Source organism: Chlamydotis macqueenii, chromosome Z, assembly GCF_036417535.1.
Source record: "Chlamydotis macqueenii isolate bChlMac1 chromosome Z, bChlMac1.mat, whole genome shotgun sequence".
NCBI lineage: Eukaryota > Metazoa > Chordata > Aves > Otidiformes > Otididae > Chlamydotis > Chlamydotis macqueenii.
In genome coordinates this window covers 9,077,289-9,104,765 of record NC_141593.1, presented here as the reverse complement: position 1 = coordinate 9,104,765, position 27,477 = coordinate 9,077,289, and the positions used below count along the sequence as shown (strand labels likewise).

Below are 27,477 nucleotides of genomic sequence, written 5' to 3'. Positions count from 1 at the left end.
GGTGCGCCTTCTGGGCTGCCGAGCCTGCCTCCACACCCCTCTGCCTCCCCGCTCTCCCTTAGGACCACCTAACACTCTGCCAGAGCCAAAACACACAGCACCATCCCTGCTGCTCCTCCTTTATCCACCAAAGCACGATGCCCCATCAAAACCCAACCATTTGTCCTGGTCAGCCTCATTTGTTATAAATAAGCTGCTTGTTGTCACCTGGGGGCTCCAGGCTGCAGGGAGACTTTTGTGGGAGCAGAGAACTACTGACATCCTCCTGACTACTGAGTCGAGGAGAATGAAATCTCTGCTGGCACCTGCCTCAGGGAAGGATGTAGGAGATGCAGATTCGGTCCTGCTCCACTGTTCAGCTCATCGCTCAAGCAAGGGGTTTTTCTGCTTCCTACGAGGCCTCGCAGCCAGGAAACAGCTCCTGCTTTCCAGCTGCCCTTCTGATCCCTCTTGCAGAGCCTGGGGAGCTCAGCACAAGGCTGCTCTCGCATCAGCAACAGCCGAAAACAACACCTAAGGTGGGATTTACTGCCACATATGCGCTGGGAAGACGCAGGGACCCGTTGCACTCGGCTGATGTATTGGATTTCATGTTATGTGATGCAAAGGTCTCTCTGAATGCTGTAATTCCCTCTTTCTTCCTGTATGGATTTATACTGCTAAGTGGATGGATTTTCTGCTTGGCAGGGATTCTCCCCTGGGACCTTCCCCAGTTCGAAACATCTCTGCACATCTGTACATAATATTGCTGGGGCACTTCATGAGTGGGCTTTTATGACACCCCTTGCTTTATGGACTGACACTTAATGTGGCGAGGCACCGCAGAGGGGCTAAGGAACGGCATCCCAGAGCCAGCAGCACACTGTGTGCCCGCTCCAGGTGCCGGAGGGTGCCTGAGGCTGCGTGCAAAAGCCACCAGTCTTGGATGGCTTCTCACACAGCTGCCCTCGGCAGTGGGAACATCACTCCTGTGGTCCCTGAAACAGCTGGAGAGGGACAGGTTTCGTCTGCTTAATAACCTGAGACAGCATGCCTCTGGACCAGGCACGGAGATCCTGGGTGGAGATGAAGGCAATCTGTCTGTCTGGGATGCTTCCCCCCCGGCAAGGGCTGGGCCTGACATTTTCATCTCTGCTAAGAGCTGTCCCTTCCCCCTGCCCCAAAGAGCCATCTGCTATGGTAGATTACCCTGGTTTTTAGCACTGTGAATCCATAATTAGTGCATAATTAATTACCAGATGTTTTTAACACTAATGAAACATTAATAAATGATGGAGTCATGTTGTCTGGTAATGGAACATTAACCAGTGAACCAAGCCAACACGTGGGGCAGCGCTGCTGTCGGCACGGCCGAGCCAGAGGCAGGGCTGTGTGGGACTGAGCTCTCCTCTAATAAAACCCCAGCATGGTTAAAAGCTAGCAACTGACTTGGTGCTGCCTTCAGGCTTTGCAGAGCCAGGGCTGTAACTCCTTCACCTCCATCCTTACTTCCACCCACCCACCCATCCATCCACTCAGCCATCCATCCATCCATCCATCCATCCATCCATCCATCCACCCACCCACCCACGCCCTGACCAGAGAGATGCTCTTGAGGCACTGGGCAGGCAATTTGCTAAAAAATTCAGCTTTTTCCCCCCTGGGATGAACTGCAGCTCGATGACATCTCTATTCCAGTTAGTGCTCACAAGCAACGTACATGGGGAGAGGGCAGACCCCAACACTGTGCTTTGCTGCACCTGTAGCCCCTGCACCAGGTCCCTGTGAGCCCTGCCCTGATGGAAGCTTAATTCAGAGCACCTGGGCTGGTGACATTTTCCTAATGTGAAATTATTAATCAGACAAGGAAAGTGCATTAATAGGGACTACGTGCCACCTCCAGCCTCGGGGCTGCAGCGAGGCACAGACACATCTCTGTCCTCCTGCCTGCCTGAGAGGTGCCTGCGTGCAGCCAGAACTTGGGGAGAGAGCCCATGAACAGAGACATGTGGCACCTGCCCATCACAGCACCAGTGCCACATGGGCTGGTGACAACCATCCCCTCTGCATCTCCAGGAGTTTCCAGGGGTGGCCATCCATCCCCCTTGCACCTTCTCAGGATGTCCCAAAGGCCAGTATTTGGGTCCCCCACCCGCCCTGGGGAGATGATGCTACAGGCTCCAGCTCGGGGGCAGGCCCCGGCGTGTCTGCGTCCCCTTCACCGCCATCCCCACGTCCATCCTGTTGCAGCCAGCACCACACATGGGAGCGTCCAGCCGAACCCACCCACTCCCGCCAGAGGGGAATGAACACCCAGAGCTGCCAGTCATCATGAAATGATCATTTAATGAAGACCGTCTCTCCTGGTGCGTGTGTGTATGTGTGTGCGTTGTCTCTGTGTGAGTTTTTTTTATCCCCTCTATTATTGGTTTTTTTTTTTTTTTGATTCTTTTTTTTTTATATATATACATCTATAAAAAATTCAAATACAGCATGTCAACAGTGGGAATACTAGGACGTACGGTATTAAATACTGCGCTTGGGTCCAGGCAGGGGCAAGAGGAGGTGTCTTTACAAAACAGGTCTTGGGGCGGGACGGGGAGGAGAGCAGAGCAGGCATGGGGACAGCTGGGGACTGTGGGGGACAGCGAGGGACAGGTCTGCAGGGCTCCAGCTCTAAAGGCAACAGCAGAGCTATTCTGCTTTTGTTGGAGAATGAGACAAAGATGTCAATGGGGGCGATTCCCTGTATCCAACGTGGTTAGAAGTTGGGGCTGATGTGGGGATGGGGTTGGGGGTGACGAAGGCTCCTGCAGGGTGCTGCGGGGAGGGGCAGCTCTCCCGGGTGGTCAGCAAGGGGCAGGGGGTTTTATTGGTGTTTAATTTCTTTTTCCACTAAAACCCTGCCAGCACCCTGCTCCCCAGGTTGTGGTTGTGAAAGCCACCGGTTCTTCCCTCCATCATCCCCTCAGTGGGGACCAAGACCCCTGCCCGCTGCACCCCTCCATCTTTGCCATAGGGTCAGGAGCTCAGGGAAGCGAGTCTGGTCCTTGGGAGACCCCCCTTCTGCCACAGCGGGGTACACAGCTGGGAGCATCATTCCCCTCGCTATCCCCCCCATTTTCATATCCCCTTTTCTCAGTGCACCGTCATGCTCCCTGTCACCCAGGCGGGTGGCAGGGCGGCGGGCACGTCTTTGGCATGGGGGGGTTAGCTGTATGAGCAGGGTCCTCAGCTGCAGCACGGTGCCCAGGCTCGCTTCGTCTTGCTGGGGAAGGGGGGACAGGGATGGGGTGGGGGGACACAAGTGCGTCTCCTCGCTCCGGGCTCGGAGAGGATTTCGTGGTTCCCCAGGGCACGGCGGCAGCTCTGTCCTCCTCCTCTGAAGCAATGGCGAGAAGCGTGATACGTCCTCAACGTGTGCAAAATCGAAGAGATAAAGAGACTCAACCCGGGAGGGGGTCAGGGAGTGGTGGCGGCGGTGGGTGGTGGGAAGGTGTCCGCGCTGAGCTGCGATGGACAGACAGATGGGGATCTGCGAGCGGGGAGGAGAGGGGTCACCAGTTCCACTCCAGGCTTGGCTATGCCCAGCCACCGAGGGGACACATTGAGCTGAATTTGGCCTTTTTCCACAGGGGAAATTCACCTCTTCCCAGAACCCAGGTTCCCAAACCCAGCACCTCCGCCTCCTCCTCCCAGGGCTGGACCCTGCCCAAGAACATTTTTGAGATGCATCTTTGAATTTTCTGATCTTGGACAATTTTGCTTCTGTTGCTAGACAAAGGCCTTAGATTTCCACGTCGTTTCTTTGACTCTTAAAAAGACAGAAGTGGGGAGGGGGAGGTGTGCTGACCACAAGGCATTGAAGACCAACCCCTTTGCAGGCTTTGTGGAAAATGTTTGAAAAGCCATTTTTAAGATCTCCACCAGAACGGTAGATCTGGAAAAGCAGTCAGTTTTGGTGCATTTACAAAAAAAAAAACCACAAGGAAAACCCAAATGGCTCGTTCCAAATGCCCTTCACCCGTGGCCTGGTTGAAGCATCCCCTTCCCAACCACGCTGGAGCCCCTGGGGTCCCCATATCCCTGCCCCCTCCCAGAATCCACACTCCATCACTCACACCCCCGGCCCCCAATCTGGGAGATACTCACTAAATAAAGAGGACACCATAGGCAGCCAAGACCAGTCCAGCTGTCCAACACACTGCCACGGCCCCACTGCCCACCACGGCCCCCTTGTCACAGATCTTGGTGGTGGGAGGCGGCATGAAAGAGGAGGTGCTAGCGCTCGTTGTCTCTGTGAGGAGGGAGAGTGGACAGCGAGGTGAGCCGGGGTGTCCCAGGATGCGTTCCGTAGGGGCACCCCTGCTCCCTTGTCAGTGGGGACATGGCACCATCCCGTCTCCAAATCGTCCCTCTCACTGCCATGCCATGCTAGGAGCTGAGCTGGGGGGCTGGAATGATGAGCTGGGATGGCGTGGTCCATGAGACTTTGCCTGCTCTACACTGGACCTGCTCCTCGGAGATGCTTGCACCACCAGGCAGAGCTGGGTATCCCTCCCAGCCCCACCCTGCTCAGCCAGGCTGCTCTGTTTATCAGCTCTTTGGGAATTTTGACTAAGAAGTCAGGATGACATAGCCACAAATGCTCAGCAGAGAAAGTCTCTCACCCAGGGAACATTCCATGGGCTGGCTTGCCGGGCTTGTGCTGGTCTGTGGAGGACCAGATGAGGTGTCATTAGAAGTGATATTTGCATTTAGCATGATGCAGGCAGGTATGGAAGCAAACCTCAAACCCTTACATCAGCACAATATGCCTGCCCTCCTTGTGGTGGTTTTACCCCCCTGGGGATGAGGGGCTGCACATCCCTGATGTTGCCTGAACCCCCAGATGCTCTGCTGGATGCCACTTCTGCAAGGAGTGGGGTGCAGTGAGCATCACCAGGGCCTACAGAGGCTTATGCACACACAGCTGGACTAGGGCTGGGAGAGTGGGGGGGGCTCTAAGCAGACCCCCTTCCCACCCGCACATCTGGCCAGCTCACACATGTGGCTCCAACTAGAAGCCTGGTCGCTGGCCGTCTGCACACCAGTGCTTCCCCCTGCCCTGCCACCAGTGCCAGCTAGGAGAACTGGTACAGGGTCCGCTCCAGCCATTCTGGGAAACGGAGGGCTGATAACGCCCATTTGGACACAGTCCCAGCTCTTTCCTAGAAACAGAGGCTTGTTAACTTTGTGGCTTTTATTTTGAATTGGCATTGCTCCGAGCCGTTGTGCGGGGTCAGAGGTGTGGAGGGGTAGGACTGGAGAAGGAGAGCTGGGGGAGGGCAGCACTCCAGGGAATAATAGTAGTAATAATAATAATAATAATAATAATAATAATAATAAATTTTAGAAAACAACCTCCAGATTCATTGTCACACTCCAAGCATCCTAGTGAGGAGGATGCTGGTGCCAAGTGAGTTGAGTCAGCGCCCCTTGGGACATGTTTGCACCTTTTGCCAGGGGGCACAGTGTAGGGCGAAGGGGTGCAGCCCACTTGGGTGCTGGGGGGATCTCCTTGGCTGGGCACGAAAATTGCACAGACCCAAAGAGCGGGGGGCCCTCAGCCAAGAAGGCACAGCTGGTTTGTACTGGGAGGGAGGCTCTCACCTGTGACCTGGGCCTCCGTGGTGAGATGCTTGGGCTCCTCTGTCCAGGGAGTGGCATGGACGGCCACGCTCCAGTCACTCCACGTGCCAATGTCATTGTCTTTGGCGGCCACCTGGATGATGTACTCCTTGCCAGCATAGGCATCTGTGATGGTGTGTGATGTCCCATCTGACAGCTCGACCTGAGGGCAATGGTGGAGAGGGGAGGGCTGTCAGAGGAACCCCCAGCACCAGGATGTGTAAGATGATCAGCATGTTTAGCTCGGCTAGAGGATGGTAACGAGACTTTCACAGCACTTTGGGAAAGTGCTGTGGGGGTTTGGGCAGAGGCATGAGCACAGGGCAGGGATGCAGGGAAGAATGCTCCAGCTGCAGCTAAAGAACCAAAGCTTTAGTGAGACCCCATCCTGCTCCCAAATTCGCGGTGCTGGAGCAGACCGGCTTCCTCTAGAGGTCACCAGAAACCAGCAGATGTGTGGGCAGGCTCTGCTCGGACATCTTAGGGTGGCTGGGAGTGGACATCCAGGACAGTGGCTGGCATGTCTGCACACACTTTCTGGGCATCACTGCCAGTGCTGGGAGGAGACTTCCCCCACCAGCACGCCTCTGGCCACCCTGCTCCTGTGACATCCCACCGGCTTGGCTTGCATCCCTCTGGCTGGGCCCTTGGATGAAGATAAAGTCCAGCCTTCTTTCCTAGAAAAATTCCCTCTCTCTTGTTCTCAGCATTGCCTGGGCCACGGGACGTCCTGCTGGGATGTGGCTGATGGTGCAATGGTTGAACCCCAGACTGAGTCCACACCTCTGATCTACTTGCAGCTTTCCTCAAGGGCAGGGGGATGCAGATGCTCAGCATCCCCTCATTGCATGGCCACCAGTGAGCAAACATGCTGGGGTGATGGAGGAGGAGGTGACCTTCCAGGGATGGAACCAGGCTTAGTCTTTGGGTCTTGAGGGACCAGAGGGGACCAGGGCAGGAGCATCCCACAGAGGCTGCATCGAGACTCCACCCAGTCTCCAAGGCTGGGATCAACATGCTGTCAGCTTTGTTCCCCCTGTGCATGGCATGGGGGGTGCACAAGGCACCCCTTGTCCTTCCCCTCTGCCCTGGCTGATACAAATCGTCTTCCCTCCAGACACAGTTTGATAATAAAGAAGCTGGGGGATGAGGGAAGGTGCAGATCTGACGCAGCCCATCTGTGAGTGCCAGTGCTCAGCTCGGGGCTCGTGCTTGAGCAGAACAAGTGGCACTTCAAGGGTGGGGGGAACTTCATGGCAGAACCCGTGTGGAGTCCTCCACATCTCCCCAGCCACCCAGGAGGAGGTCAGGTGCAGGATCCCACAGCCCTCAGCAGCAATAACAGCTGAGTTCTGATAAACTCAGTTCAACGAAAGAAGCAAAACAGAGCCGAAAACTTCTGCCTGGTCCTTGTTCACAACCCAAAGCCTAAAAAGAGAAAAGCTGCACTATCGGGGTGCCTGAGAGTACCCAGCCCAATGCACCTGCAGGATGAGGCTGCCCTGGCACCGCAGCTTCACACATGCAGGGGTGGTGTGCACTCCAGGGACACCGCGGCCAGTATGGCTAATTCCATCACCCCGGTTCTTGCAGGGGCACCCAGAAAGCAGGAACCCACTCTGAGAAAGACCCAAGCCTTTTCCAGTCCTCCCAGTACAGCACATGCAACACCCCAGCACATATTTAATCCCTTTGCCATGCAAACTGCAGCCCCTCACCCCAGCTTTTACAGCCCCTCTGGGGGATCCCTACCAGGGAAGGGGGCACTTCTGCTTTCTGGCTCCAGCTGAGTGCCTCTCTTTCCCTATTCCCACTCCCAGGGCTGCAGCCAGCCTGCCGCTCAGCATGGCTGGGCCCTTGGGGTCTGTGCTCCCAGCTGCCCATGCCACCTGGCCCAAGCCCATAGGAGCCCCACATCTGGAGCACATCTGGAGGCAGGCCCGGTCAGTACCCTCCCCAAGCTGCGGAGGAGCAAAGGGCCTCCTGCCACCTGCAAGGCACCAAACGAAGCTGCTACCAAACCTCAGCGGGGGAGTAACATCGTGGAGAAAGGCGTGCGTCCATCCTGACACTGCAGATTTTGGGGCTGGATGGGGACACAAAGTGATGCCCGTGTGGCTCTGTGAAGTATCTCCCTCAGTTTCCAGCATACTGAAGAGGCTGAGACCCAGTCTTGGGGTCACAGGTGCTGCCTCTTGTCCAGACAATGGGGTCGGGCTTAGAGCAGTGCTATTTGGCCGCTTGCAGGTCCCCAGTACAAGTCTATACCAGAGGGTGGCTGTTCCCATCCCAGAATTGGGCACAGCCCATTCTGCAGGAGAAGAGTTTTGGACCATTTCGCTTATGGGATAGGTGAAAACTTAAATCCTGAGAGGTCTGGGCAGAAGGGAGGACGGGGAAAGAAGATGAGAAGGATGCTGGTTGGTCCTGCAGGACATGGCTGTGCATCCTTCAACCCATAGGAAGTCTTGGCTGAGACCCATCCCACCAAGCCCACCAAGCTCCAGCCCTCCTCAGCCCAGGACCAAAACTTGAGCTGGCACAGAGTCCTCGAACATGATGGGCTCTTGGCACCCACCACTGTCCCTAGCAGAGCTGAGGAGACAAATTATTCACCCTGTTCTCTTAGGGACACACCTTCATGGTCCTTGCTGAGCCCCACAGCAAGCAGGCTGCTGGCAGCCAGCCCCACTGAGGTCCTGCTGGTCTGACCAGGTTCCTGCTCCATCTGGAGCATTTTCTCCAGCCCAAAGAGCCCTCCTGGCTAAGTGCTTCCCCTTGGGAGCAATTCCTGCCTGTCCCCAGCCTCAGCCAGCTTGCAGCTGAGTGTTTGCAGACGGGGCATCGCAGGCACAAGAGGGTCAAGGCTGTTCCCCCAGGACCCAGACGGGAGAACCTGAAGGATCTTCCCTGTAGGACCTGGGAGAATGCTGCTCTAAGGTGCTCTTCAGACAGCAGTCAAAAAATGAAGGCATGGACGACAGCATCCATCTCTGCCCACACACACAAATGCAAGCAGCGCTTCTGAGCTGGGTGGCCGAGGTGTACATCCAACATTTGCCATGGTGGGTGAGAAAGTCCCTGGGCGGGTGCCCGTGGCTCAGCACTGAAGTGCAGCAGCAGATGGGAAAGCACATGGGGATTGGGTCCAACTGGACACAGACAGGGAGAGCCAGTGGGGGGACACTGAGGAGGTCGTGGGGGGACGGATGGACACACAGCATCAAAAGGAGAGGAAGAAATTCCTTAATCCGCGTCCCCGCCACACAGAGACAAAAGTTGGAGGAAGGCTGTGCATGGTAATTTTTTTGGCCGGGGAGGTCTGCGTGTCGCTGCCTGCCTTTGTGCACCTGCCAAAAGTCACTCTGGCTGGCTGTGAAGCACTGCACAGATTAATGAGGGATCAGTAGCCAGTGCAATGCAGAGCTATTAGCATTGCAAAAAAAAAAAAAAAAGAAAAAAAGAGGGAGAGAGAGAAATGAAAAAAAGCCCTTGAACCCAGTAATTCAGCCGACAGCTTGCTGAGGACAGCGTGGGCTGGGATCCCATCCCCTGCTGTGGCCACATACCCCCATCAGCCTGCTTGGGAAGATAACGGGGCTCCTGAGGGACAGCCAGTGCCCACCCACAGGCTGGGCAGCACCGAGCACCAGGGATGAGCCTGGAGGCCGGTGCTGTACACATGGGATGGGGACAGACACTCAGGGCAGGCAGAGGGACGATTTCCCAGTGCTCAGCTTTCCCCCTGCCCATCCCTCAATCTGCCTGCACATGCACTGAGGGGCTGGGACACCCACACCACTCATCCCATGCCAGGCACCCCAACAGGGCACATCCATGTGTGTCGACATCCCGGATCCTGCCCGCAAACTGGTTGCACTTCCTTAATTCCTGGCATAGCGGGAATTAAGGAGGTCACCTCCCCTTGCCGGGCTCCCTCCTGCCCCCAGTGCCCCCAGCTCACCCTGCCAGGGTGCCCAGGCAGTAAAAAAGTGTGCTCTGTTCCCACCCCAGCTCTGCTTCTGGTCCAGGGTGACCAGGTAGCACTTACTTGTGAACAGAGTGATGCACAGGCAGGTCTGAAGCCCAGATGGCCTCTGGAAGGGAACAGGGAAGAAGAAAACCCCAACTTTCCCTGCCCTGGCAGCTGGGCTGGGGGCTGGTGTGTGTTGGAAAGAGCGGAGGGGGAGAAGGGCGGATCAGATGCCTCCTTCTCTGCATCCCACATGAAAATGTGTTCACTGGCTTTCCCATGGTGGCAGAGGCTCTGCTTTCCATTCCTTGACACCTCCTGCCCCTCAGTGCGGGTCCTGGCATGGGAAAGGGGTGCTCCACTGCCAGGATGCCAGCAATGTGGGGATGGCGGGGTTGGCACCCCTCAGTTCTGTGACAGGGATACACCACCTCCGTGCACGCCAGGACAACACCACGCACCTATCCCAGGTGTTGTATCCAATTTCAATGAGCCTAGCTTCCCCAAAATAAAAGCAGCACCCTGGGTACTGCAGAGTGAAGCTGATCTGCTTCCACAGCCTGTGCCAACCACAGCGAGTGGGGGAACACATAAGGAGACCCCTTGCAGGAGCACAGCCCGAATCTGACATCCATCTCACAGCCTCCCCCACCCCTGGATGCTCCCCAGGTTATCCTGGATAACGGGGGAAATGGGAACTGGGAGGGCGACAGGCAGCCTAGCATGCCCGATTTCACAGCCTCTTTGCTTCACAACAAGCAGCCAGATGCTGCCAGCCGGCTGCAAGGAGCTTTGCAGGAACTCATGCTACATGAGGAGCAGCTGTTTCAGGAGCCTTCGGTCCCCATGATTGCAGGGGGATCCCAGCAGGCTCCCATCTCCCCTGGGGAATAGGCTAAACCAAAAAGCAGGCGTCATCCCCAGGCAAGCCGCCTCGCTGCAGGCAAGTGCAGGAGGGTCGCTGCAAACAGCCACCGCAGCCCGCGAAATGTCGTCGCCAAGCGGAAAAGGAATGTTTTTCTTTTTCCCTTTCAAAGCCACGTCTGGAGAGCAAACAGGTCTGACATTCATTACTAATAAACGAGCCCCCAAATACCTCCTCCTTCCACAGCGCCACAGGAATCAGTTGGGCTAACCCCAGACAAAACTTTCTGCCTAGACTCTGGAATAACTGAAAGGTCAGGAAAAGTGAATGCCTCCCCTTATTCTCCGCCAGCCGGGTAGTGGAGGAGCCCGGCAGGGTCTGAGCTGCGGTCCCTTCTGTCACCCCCACCGAAAAGGCTGCTGTGATGCCACTGCACGCAGCTCAACCCTGCTGCTGGTCTGGGAGGATGAGTTATTGCAGGGCTCCTCCACCGCCTGGGTTGTGTCACACCAGATGCGGCCGAATGGCTCCCTTCTGGCTTAAAATAAAGAGCATCTTTGAGAGCAGAGCTGGAAGCTCGTTAATAACGGGACTCTTTCTCCGGATGCGCTGTCCCCTCCTGCCAAGTGACAACTGGCAGAGCTCGCTTTCACTTGCGGCTGTGGGGAGGATGGGACCGGTGATGCTCAGAGCGCTCAGCACCATCTCTAACCCTGCCCGGCACTGGCATCTGCTGCCCACCGATGCCTTTATCACAGCAGTGAGCTGGGGACGAGAAGGCAGACGGACACAGCTTGTGCGTGGGCAACTCGGGGCATGGGCACCTGCCTGGCATGGTCCGTAGGTGGGCAGGGAGGGCTCAGCTTGCTGGCACCATCCCGCCTGCGTGCCCAAGTGCTCGGTACCTTTACGGCTGCCTTTGAAGGCCGGATCCTGCCAGGTCCTCAGGACTTTTAGGTTGCTAGCAGTTCCCAAGTGGGCTAAGAGCACACAGACAGTGCCAGCCAAGGGTCCTGAGCCTGTTCAATCCCTGGAGCTTGGAGGGGATGGAAAAGCCAAAACCATTCCCACCTCCATCCCCTCTCCAGCCCTGCCTGTCCCATGCCGAGCTGCGAGCGTAACTATTACAGCCTCAACATTTTGCTCCCACCTATTAATTCCTATTTTTTTTTTCTTTCATTCTTTTTTAATCACTGACTTTGCAGCCGGGAGGGGAAGGGAGAGAAGTGCCGCAATAAAAGCTACTGGGCATGAAGCTGTAACCCAGCTCGCTCAGGGTGACCTCCCTGCCAGGACTGCCTGGAGAAGAAGGGGAGCACAGGCAAGGCAGCAGAGGCATGGGAGGATGCAAATAGGCACGAAGAAGCACACCTGCCGCAAAGTGACATTGCTGCTGCACTGGCGGGGACGCAGCTGTGGCAGGCGGTGGCACTAATTGCCTTCCTCAGCTCCATCCCTCCCCCTTGCCCGATACGCGTTAGCACACACTTCCAGGTTATTTCAGACTGCCCCAAGGCAGCAACTTCCAGAGACAGCCTGTGAGATTCACCTCTTTGACCAAAAAATGTTGCTTGGTCAAAGCAACATTTGCTGGGAGATGAGCCCCCCCAGCACATGAGTGATGGTGGCTGTCCCAGAGGACCATGCCCTCCTTACACCAAAGAAGCCAGCCACTAAATATTTGGGAATACCCACAAATTGTCCATTACTGTCCCGAAATCCCCATCATTTGCTCAGATCAGAACGGCTCAGCAGAAGAGCCGGCACAGATGCCTGCATTAGGAGCTCTGTGGCCCCAGCTCCTAAAATCCTGGGACAGTGGAAGCACCTCTGCCTGCTTTTCCAAAGATGGACGTTTCCAGCCTTTGCAAATGCTCATGGACGTGGCTCTAATGCTTCCAAAACAGAAGAGGAAGGAGAGAACCCAAGCACATTATTAGCTTTAAATATCTCATGACCTTTTACTGCAAATCTCAAGATCTGAGGCGCAGCCCGCCTCACGGTTCGTTAACATTTCATGTTGTCAGCGCAGCCAATGGGTTCAATTAGACCTCGCGACGGCATCTGCAAATTGCTGGCAATCTACTGGAGGAAATCCTCCCTTGGCCTGGCCGCCAGCTTTGACGCTGCTTAAGAAATACCTCTGAGCCTTGCCATGTTCCTGGGACGTGCACTGTGCTGCTCAGTGCTCAGCATGTGAAATCTCCTCTGAAAAACCAGGAAAACGGGAGATCCTGCTCCAGCAAACACTATGATGTGGGAGCAAATTGGGTGCCAGACCTGCCCTGAGCTCCCCAAAGATGCTCGGGACGGTGCCTGGCCACCCGCCTGCATCTAGGGGTGAGTCGTACAGATGTGCTTGTGGGGAGATCGCATGTGCTAGCCTGGCGATGGCTGCTGTTGCGAGTTAACTGAAGGAGCCTGTAAAACCAGAAACAGGCTATTAGCAATCCATTAGGAAAGGGTATCCAGTTCCAGCCTAGGTAAGCCACTAGAGGAACATCTGAGAGCATTAGGAGAGCTCGCCTGGGGCCAGGATGGGGCTATAAAACAGAAGAGGAAACCACGCTAATCTGGCTTGAATTACAAAGTTAAAAGCAGGAGAAAAATAAAGGATACCCTAAACATTTAATGTTTTATATTTAGGGGACAGAACGGGAGATTCTGCCAAAAGGAGAGAATAAAAAACCTGTTTAGGCTACAAATATCCCATCTCTTTTCTGGCAGCAGAGAAACCACCAGCCCCTCTTCCAGAAAGGGAGGAGCATGACTTTAAAGTCACTCGAGTTTCACAGGGAGCTCAGTGCTGGTGGGGCGGAAGGGAGCTGGTGGCCACCCGATGTGACACGATGTGACACAACTGCATCCCGAACAGCCAGGAAATGCCTGTGCCCAGCTTCGAGGGAGCTGCTGCGCAGCAGCACAATGGTGCAAGGAGCGTCTGGCACGTGCCTCGCCACACGCTCACATGGAAACTCATCACCATCATCATCTCTCCACGATAACAATTCCCAGAGCAGACTGCAACACGAGAGCTGCTAAGTGGCCTGAGTGGAAAGGCACTTCTGAGCAGGGGAAAGGGAGCACGAACAGCACGCTGGGGCTCAAATCCACCTTTGCAAAGTGCTGGGAAGGGGATGAGAGTGTCCCCCCAGCTCTGGGTTATCCTCAGATATTGTTTGATGGGGTGGGATGCTTGGGCCAAGTATCACCCGTCTCTCTAGGGAGGGAAACTGCATTTACGACTAACTTGCATGGCGGCAGTCTAGATAAGATCCACTGCTCCCGCCACGGACGGCTTCATCTTCTGGTGCCAAGCCCTGGCATTATTAAAATCCTGAAAGGAAGAGGCTAGGAGAAAGCAGACGCTGATTGAATCAGGCCCTATGGTATTCGACAGCTCGACATCCATCTGATCCTATTAGTGCTCATTCGGTCCTGCCTGCCGAGGTGCTGTGCATAAATCAGACCCGGCAAAGATAACGGGAGGCAGAGAGGAGAAAGGGGAGCTGCTTCTTTTGCCAAGAAATGCCACATGCGAGCACAGATATTCCTGGGTCTGGGCCGTCCCTGCTACTCCCTTGTGGATTTGCTCCCACAGGGATGCCGGGCTGGCAAGGGAGTGGCAGGAGATGCTTAAAACCCACAGTTGGTGCGTGGGTGGGCTGCCACGAGGAGGCAGGAACGAGGCTCAGCATGGGGACCCTGGGCACACAGGGATGTGCCAGAGCATGAAGTTACCCAGCTCCTCCTGGCTGCTGGAGGAGACTCCTCCTCTCTGTGCTGGGCTCCCAAGCTACCCTGTCATCAGCAAGCAGGTTGTGGGCAATGGCTTTTCCATATCGGCAGACAATGGAGACAGTAAGAGCCAAGACAGAGCAGCTTGTGGCTGGAGACCATTCACTTCAGGAAGAATTAAGACACCCTCATGCAAGCAAGGCATGGATGACTGCTGCATTCTTCCTCAGAACACTTGTCCCTTCGAGGAGAGACCCACCACCACCACCGTAGGACGAGGTGCATGGCTGAGCCCTACCAAACCATGTCCTTCCCTCTCCTGGCTGGATCTGGGGGAACGAGGACACCCTCCAAGATGCCACCAAACAATAGGTCAAGAAAAGCAGAGCTCAGCAAGGCTTGAGCATGCTCCCAGCATGCTGGCATTGGTGGGGTCCACTTTTGGGTGCAAAGTCCGGCATTTTCAGGGTGCTCGGCTGGGTTAAGCAGGCTGAGCATGCCAAGGGGGTCTGGGGTCGGAGCAGCTCTGGCTGCTGCAGTGCTGCCATTCTCTAGTGTTTGAGAGCTGATTAAATTAGGCTTCGCAAATAATTCATCTGATGAATAGTGGCAGTTTTCCTCAAATCATCCACAAATCAGATTTTTCATTACCCAGCTGGTGGGGCAGAGAGTCAGAAAACAAGGCTGATACCTCACTCACTCAATGCTTGCACTTGCTCACCGAGCAAATTATTCCCCGAACACACTTCTCCATCAGTCAGGGATAGGGGACATGTCTCCTGCAAGGGGATATTGATTAAAAGCGGTACCCAGGACTGCCGAGCCCTCGTGGGATGCTGGGAGACAAGCCCTGCCCAGTCTCTCCTGCACTTCCCATGAGGGCTGGTACCTCAAGCTCTCTCAGCAGCTCAAGGAATCTTTAAACAGGAGAAATTAAGTTTTTACTGCCCTAGAACTGCGAGGGTGGCCCTGTCACCGGTGTCCACCAATACCTCCACCTATTTCCCACCGTCGCTGCCTGCCTGAGAGCACTGGTGGAGGAGCCACACCATGCCCTGGGAGGCCCTGGAGCAAGGGGTCCAGCACAGCTTGACCCCACGAATATGATGCCTCATATCCAGTGACAGAGAGACCAGCTACCCTGAGGGTGTCGAAGATGGAGGCAGCTCACTGCCTCTCCCACCATTTTTGAGTGCAAACCTCTGTATTTGCAGGGTGCTCAGCTGGACTGGGCTGTGGCAGGGTAAAAACATCACCTTTTGCCACAGCAGTTTCACATCTTCAAAAAACTAATGATGTGTTTGTTATTTCCCATTATTTCTTCTCTTTTTTTTTTTTTTCACAATTCTTCTTCTTTCTCACAATTTGAGCACTTCTACCCCAAGTAAAAAAAACACATGCACAGCAAACTAATATCCAGACTCCACCTCTGCTTTCTTACGCTCAGGATGCTCCGCAGACGCTCTTCTGCTCCCAGGAGGGAAGCGAAAGGCAAAGCGACAAGCAGGAAAACCCTCTCCCAGTCTTTCTCTGATTTTCAAAGCCACCAGCAAACACTCCCATCTGAAACACAACCCGAGGCACTGCCTCATCAAAAAACCCAACCAAAGCAAAAAATAAAAAGTCGCAGACACACTGACATCTTGCAGAGACCCAAGCAAAGCCTCCCATCCCCTCTCTCAGTCGTTTCTCTCCCCAAGAAGCGCTGGCTGGCAGAAAACTCTGCTTGGCTCCATGATGCAGGTGAGCTTCCTGGGGTCCGAGTGCTGCCTTCTATTTGTCTTTTTTTTTTTTTTGAGGGGCAAAATGCTTTATTAAGCAAAACACCTAAACAGCTTTCAACTGGCCCAGCTCGGCACAGAGGGAATGCTGGATGAGCCACACCAGTGCGGCAGTACCTCTGCTTGAGCAGCGGATTGCTTTCCTTCATAAGCTGAGCACGCAAGCAGCACATAGAGAGAAAGAAAAAAAAAAAAAAGCCCATTTGTTATCTTCCTACAGCTAACAAATGAAATCTGTCCTCCGGGTTTCCAAGGATTTCAGTGACTATTTTTTTTTTAAAGAAACAAGAAATAAAAGTAAGAAATACGATAAGATCGTGGCAATCACTCCGTGACTGTGCTCTGAGTTACGGCAAGCCGTATTTTATCTTCAGTTCAAAATCAAAATGTGGCAGAGGCGCATTTAAATGTGGTGACATTTATACTTTAAATGCCTTTTACATCTCGTTGGCAGGTTTTCTATAGAACATATGTATGGAAAGTAGATAGGGGCCATGGATGAAAATGCGGAGCGGGTAGAGCCTGCAGAGACATTTGTAGGCAGAATGTGAGTTAAAGAAAGATGGAGAGGAAGAGAGAAGGGAGAAGAAACAGGAGAAGGAGAGGAAAAGGGTCTGGGTTGCCTGGGCAGTAAAAAGACTAAATTTTTGGTTCCTGTCCACTCGTTCCCAGTGCAACTTGTTCCCAGCCACCAGCTCCCCCTGCTCCCTCCCATCTCGGCCAGCTCAGCATCGCTTACGTGTTGCCACTGGTCCAGGATGAGGGGTCGATACCGCAGGAAGAACTTGAGTGGGAAAGACTCAGGGTCTGGCCAGGACGAGGGATTTTGCCATGACACTTCCAGCCTCCGAGGGTTATTGGGCACGGGTTTGGCCACCACGCTCTCCGGAGGGTCCGGCTTTACTGGAAGAGAAGAGGGTGGCTGGTAAAGCTTTGCACGTGGCATCCTTCCTTATGCCTCTCGGCACAGCTGGCTGAGCTCTGCACTGTGTGCTTTCCAAGAGAAGCAGCCAACAAGCAGAACATCCTTTTCCCAGACTAATTAGATGCAAATCACCTTTTCTTGCCCAGGTCAGTGGTACGGCTGTCACGGCTCAAAATAACCGCTGGTAAGGAGGTGCCAGTGCTGGAGACACATGGAAACAACCTTGCCAGGGTAGAGAGCATCCCTCCTCCCCAGCACTACTTGGGTCAGGGCAAGGAGCCCACCAAGCACAAATCATAGAATCACAGAATGGTTTGGGTTGGGAGTGCCCTTTAAAGCCCATCCAGTCCAACCCCCCTGCAAGGAGCAGGGACATCTCCAACCAGATCAGGTTGCTCAGAGCCCCATCCAACGTGGCCTTGAATGTTTCCAGGGATGGGGCATCCACCACCTCTCTGGGCAACCTGTTCCAGTGTTCCACCATCCCCATTGTAAAAAGATTTTCCTAATATCTAATCTGAATCAACCTCCTCTGGACTGAGTAATGGTCCCCTGGCTCTGACCACCTCAACCAGCAGCTTGTGAAGATGTCAGCATCAAACTCCATTCCCAAGCATGGATGAGCGATGCTGGAGCCCCTCTCTACCTGGTGGAGCTCCTGCCCTGCACTCAGAGGTCTTCTCCTCCATGTTGACCTCAGGGGTTCACCTGCTCTACTGTGGGTGGGAGATGATGTCCACACAGGGGCTTTGCCTCCCCTGGAAGAGGAAGGAGGTGGTGGTGGCAGGTGAGCTGCTCCTTGCCTGCAGCCCTGCCCTATGCATGAAGGGCATATCTCCCTCTGCTTGAAGCTGTATGGGACCAGGAGCTGATGTGGGCCCAGTCTGCTGCAAGTGGAGTCATGCGTGTGCCTTTTGCTGCCATCTCTGCTCCAGGATGATGGTGGCATCACAGCTACTGTCCCCAAGAAGAGACCCTTCCTGCATCACCGCTGCTTGCTCCTATTAGGAGAAACCAGCCTGTGATGCTTTCAAACCTCTTTCTTGGCCAGGGGTGAGGCAGAGGGGAGCCGCTGAAAGGAAGTCACAGCCCAGCTGCCTTGGTGAGACCTGGAATGGGCCCTGTTTCCCGCATGTAGCCCATCACCACCTCCTTTTCCCCAGTCCTGCTGCTTAACACCCTGGCACACATCCTACTGCAGTCCTTCATCGTCATCTTCATCACCACCCCAACAGCCTCTCCTGCCTACCATCGCCTTCCCTCTGCCACGGTGGGTGCAAGGAGGGCTGGACAGCTTCCTCCATCGCCACTGCACACGGTCCTCAGAGGATGCTCCTTGAGGCTCGGGGAGCGGCTAAGGAGCAAGAACCCATGAGCCTGACCATGAGTGCCTCATGCCACCTCCCTGCTCCCATTGACTCATCTCTGCAGCGGGACAAGACACCATTTTCCATTCACAGCTTTATCCTCAGCAGGAGGGATGACTTGCTGTGGCTGCTCTGTGCTGAGCTACTCCAGATGGCTGTGCAATTCTTCCGCTCACTTTGAATCCTCGGGCTGGACATCAGCTTCCATCGACAGGGACTTGGAGTTCAAATGCATACGGAAAAGTATAAATCCAGCACTGGCTCGGCGGGCTCGGTTTGCAAAACAAAAGTCTGTTCAGCTGAACAAATGCAGATGACTGCGAACTGCGACTCTGCAGTGAGGAAGTGGGAAGGAAAGCACTGGGCTGGGGACGGACGCGATGGGATACTCCCTGGGGTAACGCAGGGAGCCTGGCCCTACTTTTTGGCGCGCCATTCTGGAGCCACAACAAAGATACTGAAACGCAGTTGTGCTGGGCAGGGCACATGTGCTTGGGCAGCAATGAGAGATGCCATTGTGGTGGGCTGGAAGAAGGCCAAAAAAGAAGGTGCCCTGATGCTGAGGTGGGAGTTACCTGCCCATTTTGCAGGGGTGTGAGCCCCAGTCCCTCTCCTGAGGGTCGGAGACTGTCCCTGGTGTAGGGGAGGGCTGCCCTGGCTCCAGGCGAGCACAGCAGAGCCCAGCCGTTGAAGGGGGCTGCGCTCCCAGCTGCGGCAAGCCTTCAAACGGCGCTGTGGGTTAATGGGAAAACCAGCGGTCCCTGCTACCTCCCAGTGCAATCCCCCCATCCACGGGACTCCTGCCCAGGCTGGAAAGCACAGCAGTGACAGCCCCTCCAAAAGCACAAAGGCAAAGCTGTTCCTGCCACGTGCCTCCAAGGCAGCAGGGATGCAAGAGCCAGGAGAGGGGACCGCATCTCTGGCAGCCAATTCGGCAAGGACAAAGCTATGTCTCCTAGGACAGACTTCATGACGCTGTGCTAATCACGGGAAACATCAGGGCTGGTCCTGCAGAGACCAGTTGAGGACCGAAGGGAGATGGGCTGTGCCCAGCTCCCCAGTTTCTCTGTGACCTTGAAGGAGTCCTTGATCTTTCACAGTTTCCAGGTCCCTGCTTGACACACAGGGATGAGCGCTGCTCCTTCCCCAGCCTTTGTCTGCCTCCATTTAGCCCACACATGGTGAGGCAGGGGCTGTCTGTCTGTGCATCAGCCAGCATAACAGAGACCCGTCCTCGGTGAGGGCCTGCAGGCAGTAACGAAATAAAAGCAATAATAGTAATAATAATAATGGACGATGGGCATTAGGCTGAGTACTGGTTAAGCAGCTACAAAACCAGATGTAATATTATCCTGCAGAGCTGAGGGAGCATCATCAGACATTCCTGGGAAGTGGACTTGGCGAGGAGGCGACTGACAGCTCTTCCCTCTTGGCTTTCGGCCGCTGCATCCAAGTGAGGGCTCGGCGTGCGAGAAGAGCTGCAGAGAGTGTTTTTTCCTAAAGACTCTACATGCTCAAGCTTAACCGTGAGTCTTTAGCTACCCACCACCCTGGCTGCTGTTAGCCACATCTCGAAACAGAGCCGGCAGCTCAGAAAGGCAGTTAAGACTCCACAGCACGGAGGGGCCCATTGCCCATCCCTTCTCTCCAGCGAGCGCTAAAATGGATCCCTTGCGGCTGTTAAATATCCCCTGGCATTTTCCACAAGCAGAGGGATATTAAACTCCATGTCTTAGCCAAATGTCAGTCTAGGTAATTTAATTGTGCCTCCCTAAGTAGTATGAATTGAACTGACCTTCTGCCTAGGCAACTGTACACCCATGTTCAGAGATTCTCAATTTCATACAGACACAGGCACTTTAGTCCTCATGCAGCCCCTCTGAGATGCTCTGCATCGCAGAGCCGGAGCTGGGAGGATCAGATGACCTTCCCAAGCTCACACAAGGGATGGCTGGCAGATTTGGAGAAGGCACCCATACCTGCAAGACACCATTCGAGGCTGCCTTCCTTCTTTTAATGTTGTCCATCTTCTCCTGTTAATTAGCCCTAGGCTTATACGAGGAGAAAGGCGGGATGCCAGTGTTGCTGCATAGTGGTGATGTCCTTGCTTTCCTGGGGGATGCATGTGCCCGCTACCTGGTTCTTGGGCTGAAACCCAAGCAAGGACAGTGCGGTTGTGTCCTGGAGGGCCACAAGTGTCCTCAGGCTGTCCAGCCATCATGAGGGAGGTGGCAGCTCCTGACACACTACCTCACTCCTCCCTGGCACCTTCCTCTGCCTCCAGGCCCTCTCTCCTTCATCTCCTCCAGCCCCTTTCCCACTTCCTCCTGCCTTGGGCTGGAGCCTTCTGCAGGGCTTTGCAGAACCTTGCCCATGCTCACATTTATTAATAGTGATGCCTTTGCAGATGACATAATTATGAAAACAATTTCCAGGAGTAAGATGAGGAGGAAGGCAGCCTGGATCTCCTACTAACAAGAGATGGGGACTAGAGAGCTGGAAAAGCTTTTCCAGGCATCATTGAAAATGACAATGTGGAGCAACCCCTCGCAGCTGGCCGCTAATAACCAGCACGGCACGATGGCTGGCAAGGCATGGGCCTGGGATAGCAAAAGAAAGTACCAGCCATTTTCCACTCAATTAGAGCCTGTTTTCTGAGTGGCTGAGGAAAGGATTTTCTGCTGGGGGCTCTGGAGAGGGAGGAAGGAGAGAAGGACCAAAACCAAAGGAGGTGACTCCTTCCCAGGAGTGTGTGCCCAGGCTGGGGAGGTGGTCCAACCCAGCCCTGGGTCTGCCCCTGGCTCATATGGTGCCGAGAGGGAGAGCCGCCGGACCTGCCCTGCTCTCCTGTTGGCTCCAGGCTGCTCCAGCCCCAACAGGGCACAAGATCAGGGCTTCACGCCTGTGGTTTAACCATGCAGAAGGTGTGATGCTGTTCTCTAGGCTAAGGGGAAAACACAAGGCAGGCTCCAACATCCCCAGCCCTGGGATTTCAGAAGAAGCACCATGCAGTCGTTAGTTGACACCATCTCTCCATTTTAGCAGGATGCGTGCACATGTCACAGTGCTCCCATGCAGCATTTTTTTCCAATGAGCTGATGCAACAGTTTTCTCCTGAGCCATAGGATTTTCCACCCCTCCATCTCGCAGAGTGAAACCCAGCCCAACTTCCAAGATGAGATCTCAGCCCAGCTGATGCTGGTGGAGATCCCCAGGGAACCTGCTGGGTGCTAGACCCACACCGCCAGCACCCATCCTGCTGGGACACAGCCATGTGCTTGCAAGCCCTGTGCTTGCAGCCATTGAGGAGAGAGCCAGAAGAAACACCAAAATGCAGAAGGTTCTGCAAGGATAGCAGGCAACCTGGGACAAAACTGCATGGCAAAATACACCAACACAGTGCACTTACTTTAATTGGAAACACCGGGATGGCAGAAGGAGAAGCTCTCTTCAGGATAGGTGGCTGTCAATTGGCACTTTTGCAAGAGGCAATGATATTGCACCTCTGCTAACAGCTGGCCTGGAGCAGCATGGGCCCCTGCTCACCACTCCTCTGACCGACGCTGAGTTCAAACTGTTGGGCTGGATCCAGCTTGTGCTGGTGCTGGAATGCCCGGGTCTCACAGCTGGGTGTGCTTCCCAATGGGATTGCCCTTGTGTGCTGGAGAAAGAACCAGATGTTTGGGAAGCCAGGCAGGGCATGGGTGGGATGCAGATGTTACAGGACGATGCCCTGAACTCCTGCAGGAGGGAATGCAAGGAACTCGGAAAATGCAGCTTAATTGTTGCCCTGGGCCCTGCAGGCTGGAGGTTACCTTCATTTTTAAGGAGTGTATCTTCCACAAACACAACAATTTCCATTTAAAGGCACCCAAGTGACTGAAACTCCACCACTTCCCTGCTAACTCCGCCTTGCCTCATTATCAACGTTCGCAATGCACCGATGAATACAACCTTCAGATACAGACCGCGGCTGCAGGGACACGGCAGAACAGTCCCTGCTCCAAATTAACTTCCTCGCTCTGCTCAGAGCTGGCATCTTGTTTCTTGTCTGATGTTTTTCAGGATTTGGGGCAGAAAGGGAAGATCTGGGAAAGCAGTGGAGCTCCTCTTCCTGCACTCCAGCACTTCCAGCCACTCGGAACCGGGACACGCAGCACATCGAAGGCAAAGACTGACTGCTGGCTGTACCTCAAGGATTCATTTATTTGTTTTTCTGGTCCAGTAACTCCACATGTAACCAGCAAATTGTTTTTCAATGTGTTCTCGGACTCTCTTCTCTCCCATTTTTCCTGTTCTTTGAGGATGGACCACCTCGTCACAGCACCGGCTGTAATCCGGGTTTGGCTGGTAGCAGAAGTGCTGTGCCCAGCTCCCTGCTCTGCCATGCTTGGCACTGAAATGCTCGGTCCATGCCAGCCCTTCACAGCCAGAGGACCATCCACACTGCGGGTCAGGGCATGGTCGGGCAGTGTCCCTGTGGCACCAACACTCTGGCCCCCAGGGCTTGCTGCTCCCTGTCCCACACTGCCCAGCATCCACTGCCCAGGTTGGGCAGTGAAGACGTGCAAAGAGGGGAACAGGGTTTTTAGGAGCATGTTAGGTAAAGGCTAGTGGAAGATGACTTTGGGAGGGCTTTATCCTGACTAGGAATGGGAGGAAGAGGATGCAACTTTTTAATTTCTCTTCCAACCCCAATTCTCATGACTCTGCTTCCAGAACAAACATCAAACCTGTCTTTTAGGAACACTCATAAGGGCAAGAAGGGCAATGCCATTTTGGACCACACCAGTTTCACAGCCCTCTGCTTTGGTACACAGCAGCTGCTTCCCCAGTCCCCAAGCAGGGAGGAGCTCAGTAACCATGGAAGACCTGGACCACCGGGGCTGGGACCAGGCAGGGCACCAGGCCACCAATGGGACCAGCACAGGGGCTAACTGTGAGCAGACTGCGTGGCTCCCTCAGGATGTTCAGGTGCTGGCATCCATTACAGAAGGGCCATGAGAATCAGGGGGGCACAGGGAGAATGCTGGCATGGCTCACACCCTGGCTCCATCTCATGCACGGCTAGGCAGAGGCTCCACGCAGAGACCCTGTCCCTTCCCTGGCCCATCGCTCTGGTGGGCGATGCTGCATGCAGAGCAAGCCAACCCCAACATTGTCTCCGAGACGCCAGTTGCTGCCGCGGAAGTTACCTATGGCGAACTCATCAAAGGTGACAGAGGTGGAGTTTTTGCCCAGAGCATTCGTGACTGTCAGAGTCACCTTGTACTTCACCGTCGAGAAGAGCTGGAGGTATCTGATGTGACACCTGTTTTTGGGAAAGACATCCTTCTCGCAGACCATCTCTCTCGTGCCATGTCTGGAAAGCAGGGATGAGAAGAGCTGTCACCTAAGAGCAGTGCTTGGGGTGCGGATGCACCCATGCTGCTGGAGGAAGGAGGCAGAAGGGGCAGCGCTCTGCCCATGGTCCCCATGCACCAGCCCCTGCCACAGCCAAAGGGATGCTTTCCTCCTGCCAGGGAATTTTGCAGGCTCACGTGCGTGATGTTCTATCCTAAGCCTGCACAGGGACTGCAGTGAATGTCGTCACACTGGCCCCAAGGAAAGCATGAGACCCTCCTGGGGCTGGGGTTGAATCTGTCCCTGTTGTGAAAGGAACAGGGTCTCCCTTCTGCTGGTGACACGAGCCCCAGGAGCTAATGTCAGGCACTAGCCTGGAGAAGGGCTGTGCTAGAACCTGGACACAGGGTGGGGGACAATGCCACACCATGGCCAGTTCTAGGTGATGGACACTGCTGCTGCCCGGCCGCGGCCAGCGTACAGCTGAAGGGAGCATGGCTGTGACAAATGTACCGAAAAACAGTGGGCACAGCCTCCACTGTGGACAAATGGTGCAGAGAGGATGGACTTGTGGGGTGTGGAAAGGGAACCTGGGAGCTGGAGACTTTCCTAGTCCCCTCTGGGGAAACTGGAACTTTCCTGGGACAAAGACCCAGTGCCAAGCATTCAGTTTGGATGTCCCTGGTGCATCATCCCCAGGTCCATTTTTGGGACAGCAGTCCCATATGCTCAGCAAAGGTCAGACCCGCTGCCCCAAGACTTCGCGGCAGTACTTGGGACCTGTTCCAGGCTGCAGGGACAAAAACTCCCTGTGTCCTTCCTTGCCAGGCACTTACATGACAGAGATGTTGAAGGAGTTGGGGATGTAGGTGGGAGTGGGCAGATGCCAGCTGCAGTAGAAACCCTTCGGGTAGTTGTTGGACCGGCACATCAGCACTGGCTCCTTCGGTGGGGCTGCCAGGGAAAGAGAAAGAGCAATTATCCGTCGAGGTGAGGTTATCGCTAGGTCCTGAACAAGGGGATGTCCCTGCACCCTCAACTGCTGCCAGCCCCGAGGGGGACACACAGTTTGCAAGGGGAGCCTGGTCAGTGTTTATCAGCTGCTCACAGGGTCTGAGGGTCTTTGTCCCATGTCTGCTGGTGAGGTCCCCCGTGAGACCTTGCCTTGGACTGAGCTGCGCACAGAAGCTCACCTTCTCCCCCAGCAGCTGACCAGATCTAATGAGAGAAGGAGTGGCAGAAAAGGTTGGCAGGTACTGGGAGAAATTGTCTTCAAGGGTGCTACACAGACGTTGCTGATGGGGAGGAGGTGCTGCTCTCCTGACCTCATTAAGCTACAGCGCTCATGGCTTTCTCTGCCACGTCCCTGGGGAGTGATAGACTTCTTGTTGAGTGATGATCCTCCAGAAGACCAGAGGTCCTCAAAAGGAGGAAGAAGGACTGCTTTCAGCAAGATGAGGAGGAACAACCTGAAACCAGCAGAGAAAAATCAGCTCTGCAGGAGGACTGGTGGTGTTAACGCTTTCAGCAGTGGGGCAGAGCATCCCATCCCAGGGCCCTGCCTCCCAAGAGACCAGAAGGCAATGGAGATGGGACAAGAGCATGTAGTGGGGAGCAGCCTTCCTCTGGCCTCATCAGTTGATCCTAGAGGTTAGAGGAAGAAGAGGGTTTTAAACCCAAGGAAGTGTTCACACTGCGCTCGGTTTTCCCAGACATACGTGCATGCTGTGATCTTTGCAGGAGCACAGCCAGACCTGCAGGAAAAATGCAAAATGTCAAGGACCAGTGCGTGTGGGAGGATGAGAGGTGATACCTTTCAGCTGATTAATTTTGCCCTTGTAGGCTGGTAAAAATCTTTTCTGAACTGACATCTAAGTCAACTCCTCTAGGTACCTGGACACTTGCATGGCTACAAGCAGAGTTTAGCTCCAACTGCAGCACCTTGCCATAAAATACACTCCCTGGGCAGGATGTGCCCCAGGGCTCCCTCAGAAAGGCTGTTTGAATCTGTGACCATTCCTTTTTCCCTTCCTTCACTAGCCCTCTTCCCCATGCATCCACTCGGGATGTCCCAGGACATGCTCTTCTCTCACAGCAGAGGTTTTGCAACAAACCCAGCAGACCCGGCAGCCTCAGCACAAACATCGCTGCTCACCACCCCACCACGGTCCCGGCACCGCTCCCCACCACACGCCTAACTGCTCTCCTCCTGTGCCTTACCTACGGCTGTTCCCGAAAACGGGATGCAAACTAGGATGGAAGAGTTCAGGAAGCACCCGCAGGCTGGGAAATTCCTTCCCCCCGAGGGCTGCAAGGGCAAATCACAAGTCCCACAGCAACCTGTACACACCAAGCCTTGCTATGGGGCAGCCCACAGAGATGTTGCTGCCGGGAAGCCATGCACTACCCCAACACCCCTCTGCATGCCGTCCCAGAGAAGTAAAGGATGCAGTGAGTCGGCTAAGGGTGTCCTCGCTGCACCGGTGAGCGGGCAGCATCAGGAGAACGACAAAGCCTCAAGACATGGGAGCAAAATGGGACATCGTCACAGCCACGTCTGTGCAAATCCCCCCCCCCCAGAGCTGCCGGTCTCTGCCAACATGCACCCCAGGCCTTGAGGGTGTAATATGCTCAGGGGTGTCCTTCCTCTGCTCAGCTGTGGGCATCCAGGGGCAGAGCAGGGCCCTAGCGGGAAACTGCAGCCTGACTGTGTCCTCTGGAGAGAAACAACCCATCCAATTTGCCAACAGCACGTGGTGGGCGGCTGGGATCCTGCATTGGCGTTGCACAGCAGAGCCAATGGCCTGAAAAAAAATAATGATAGGTTTTGCTAGAAAAGCTTTCCGGGGGGATGCCACCAACTCCAGCTGCAGCACCGTGCAGCACGCAGGGGAAACTGAGGCTCGGGGCTTGGACGCAGGCTGGCATCTCTGGGATGGAGAAGGAGCAAGCAATAGAGCCAAGGGCAGTGGGAGCAGGGAGCAAGAAGAGGGAGAGAAGGAGCTGCCAGGGAGGGGAGGCTGTGCCGGTCCATGACGCGTGTTCCTCCTAATGGCTATTTCAGCCTTCAGCCAGCAGACGAAGGCCAGAGCCTAGTTAATGAGCCTCCCAGCTAAATTATTCAAGCAGACCCGCCGCAGCAAAACAGAGCGGCTAATCGCAAGGCCAGAGACAAGGGCCTGATCCCTGTCACAGCTCCATCCTCCTCCTCTGGCTCCTTAACCCCTTCCCTGCCGCGCAGCTGCCCCCGAGGGAGTGCGGGAGCGAAGGCGGGGCAGCATTGCCCTTTGCAGGGGGGCAATGACGGGGTTCCCGGGAGGTGTTTCAGAGGGGTCGCAGGGGTGCAGGGGATTTAGGGACAGCCTTCGGGGTCCGAGCGACCGCGTGGTGGCAGTGTGGGCTAACAGCACCTGCCTGGCACCCGGCAAACCGGGCTGGGGGCTGGAAATCTTGTATGGGGGTGAGGTGGGGGAGGATGCTGGGGGTGCTGGGGATGCTGCCGTGGGCCTTTTACCCACTTGCTGCTTGCCCTCAGCTGTCCCACACGAGGCCAGGAGCCTGCCAGGAAGCCGGACAGAGGCAGCTGAGGCTTTAGTGAACATCCCTGAAGTCCTGCGTGGTCCCCAGCCCCGGATGCTGCGCTGCTACCCAGGCGCAACAAGCCCATCTGAGGATAATTTATCTCCTCTGCCTCTGGTTTTATGACGGATCTGGCTCTTGGTGATCTGTGCTAATTCCTCCAGTGAGGAGGCTGGGGCGCTTGCTGGGCTTGCTTTGCTGGGCTGCCCAAACTGCCTTCTGCTTCCATCCCCATCTGCAGCAGCCTTTGAAGATGC

At 55.0% G+C, this 27,477-nt stretch overlaps 1 protein-coding gene across 4 annotated transcripts in view; it reads right to left on the bottom strand.

The window, feature by feature from the left end:
- Window positions 1-2,305: 2,305 nt before the first annotated feature.
- CNTFR (ciliary neurotrophic factor receptor) overlaps window positions 2,306-27,477 on the bottom strand; it is a 201,614-nt gene continuing 176,442 nt past the window's right edge. For 3 of the 4 annotated variants that reach the window (XM_086770535.1, XM_086770538.1, XM_086770537.1), the window contains exons 5-10: window positions 24,478-24,595; window positions 23,494-23,660; window positions 16,746-16,909; window positions 5,632-5,812; window positions 4,132-4,276; window positions 2,306-3,514 (exon numbers count right to left, since the gene is read on the bottom strand). In XM_086770535.1, the coding sequence (XP_086626661.1) occupies window position 3,514; window positions 4,132-4,276; window positions 5,632-5,812; window positions 16,746-16,909; window positions 23,494-23,660; window positions 24,478-24,595 (776 nt within the window). In that variant the 3' untranslated portion in view covers window positions 2,306-3,513. Of the gene's footprint in view, window positions 3,515-4,130; window positions 4,277-5,631; window positions 5,813-16,745; window positions 16,910-23,493; window positions 23,661-24,477; window positions 24,596-27,477 lie in introns of those variants that run through there. The other variant, XM_086770536.1, reaches the window with a different exon arrangement.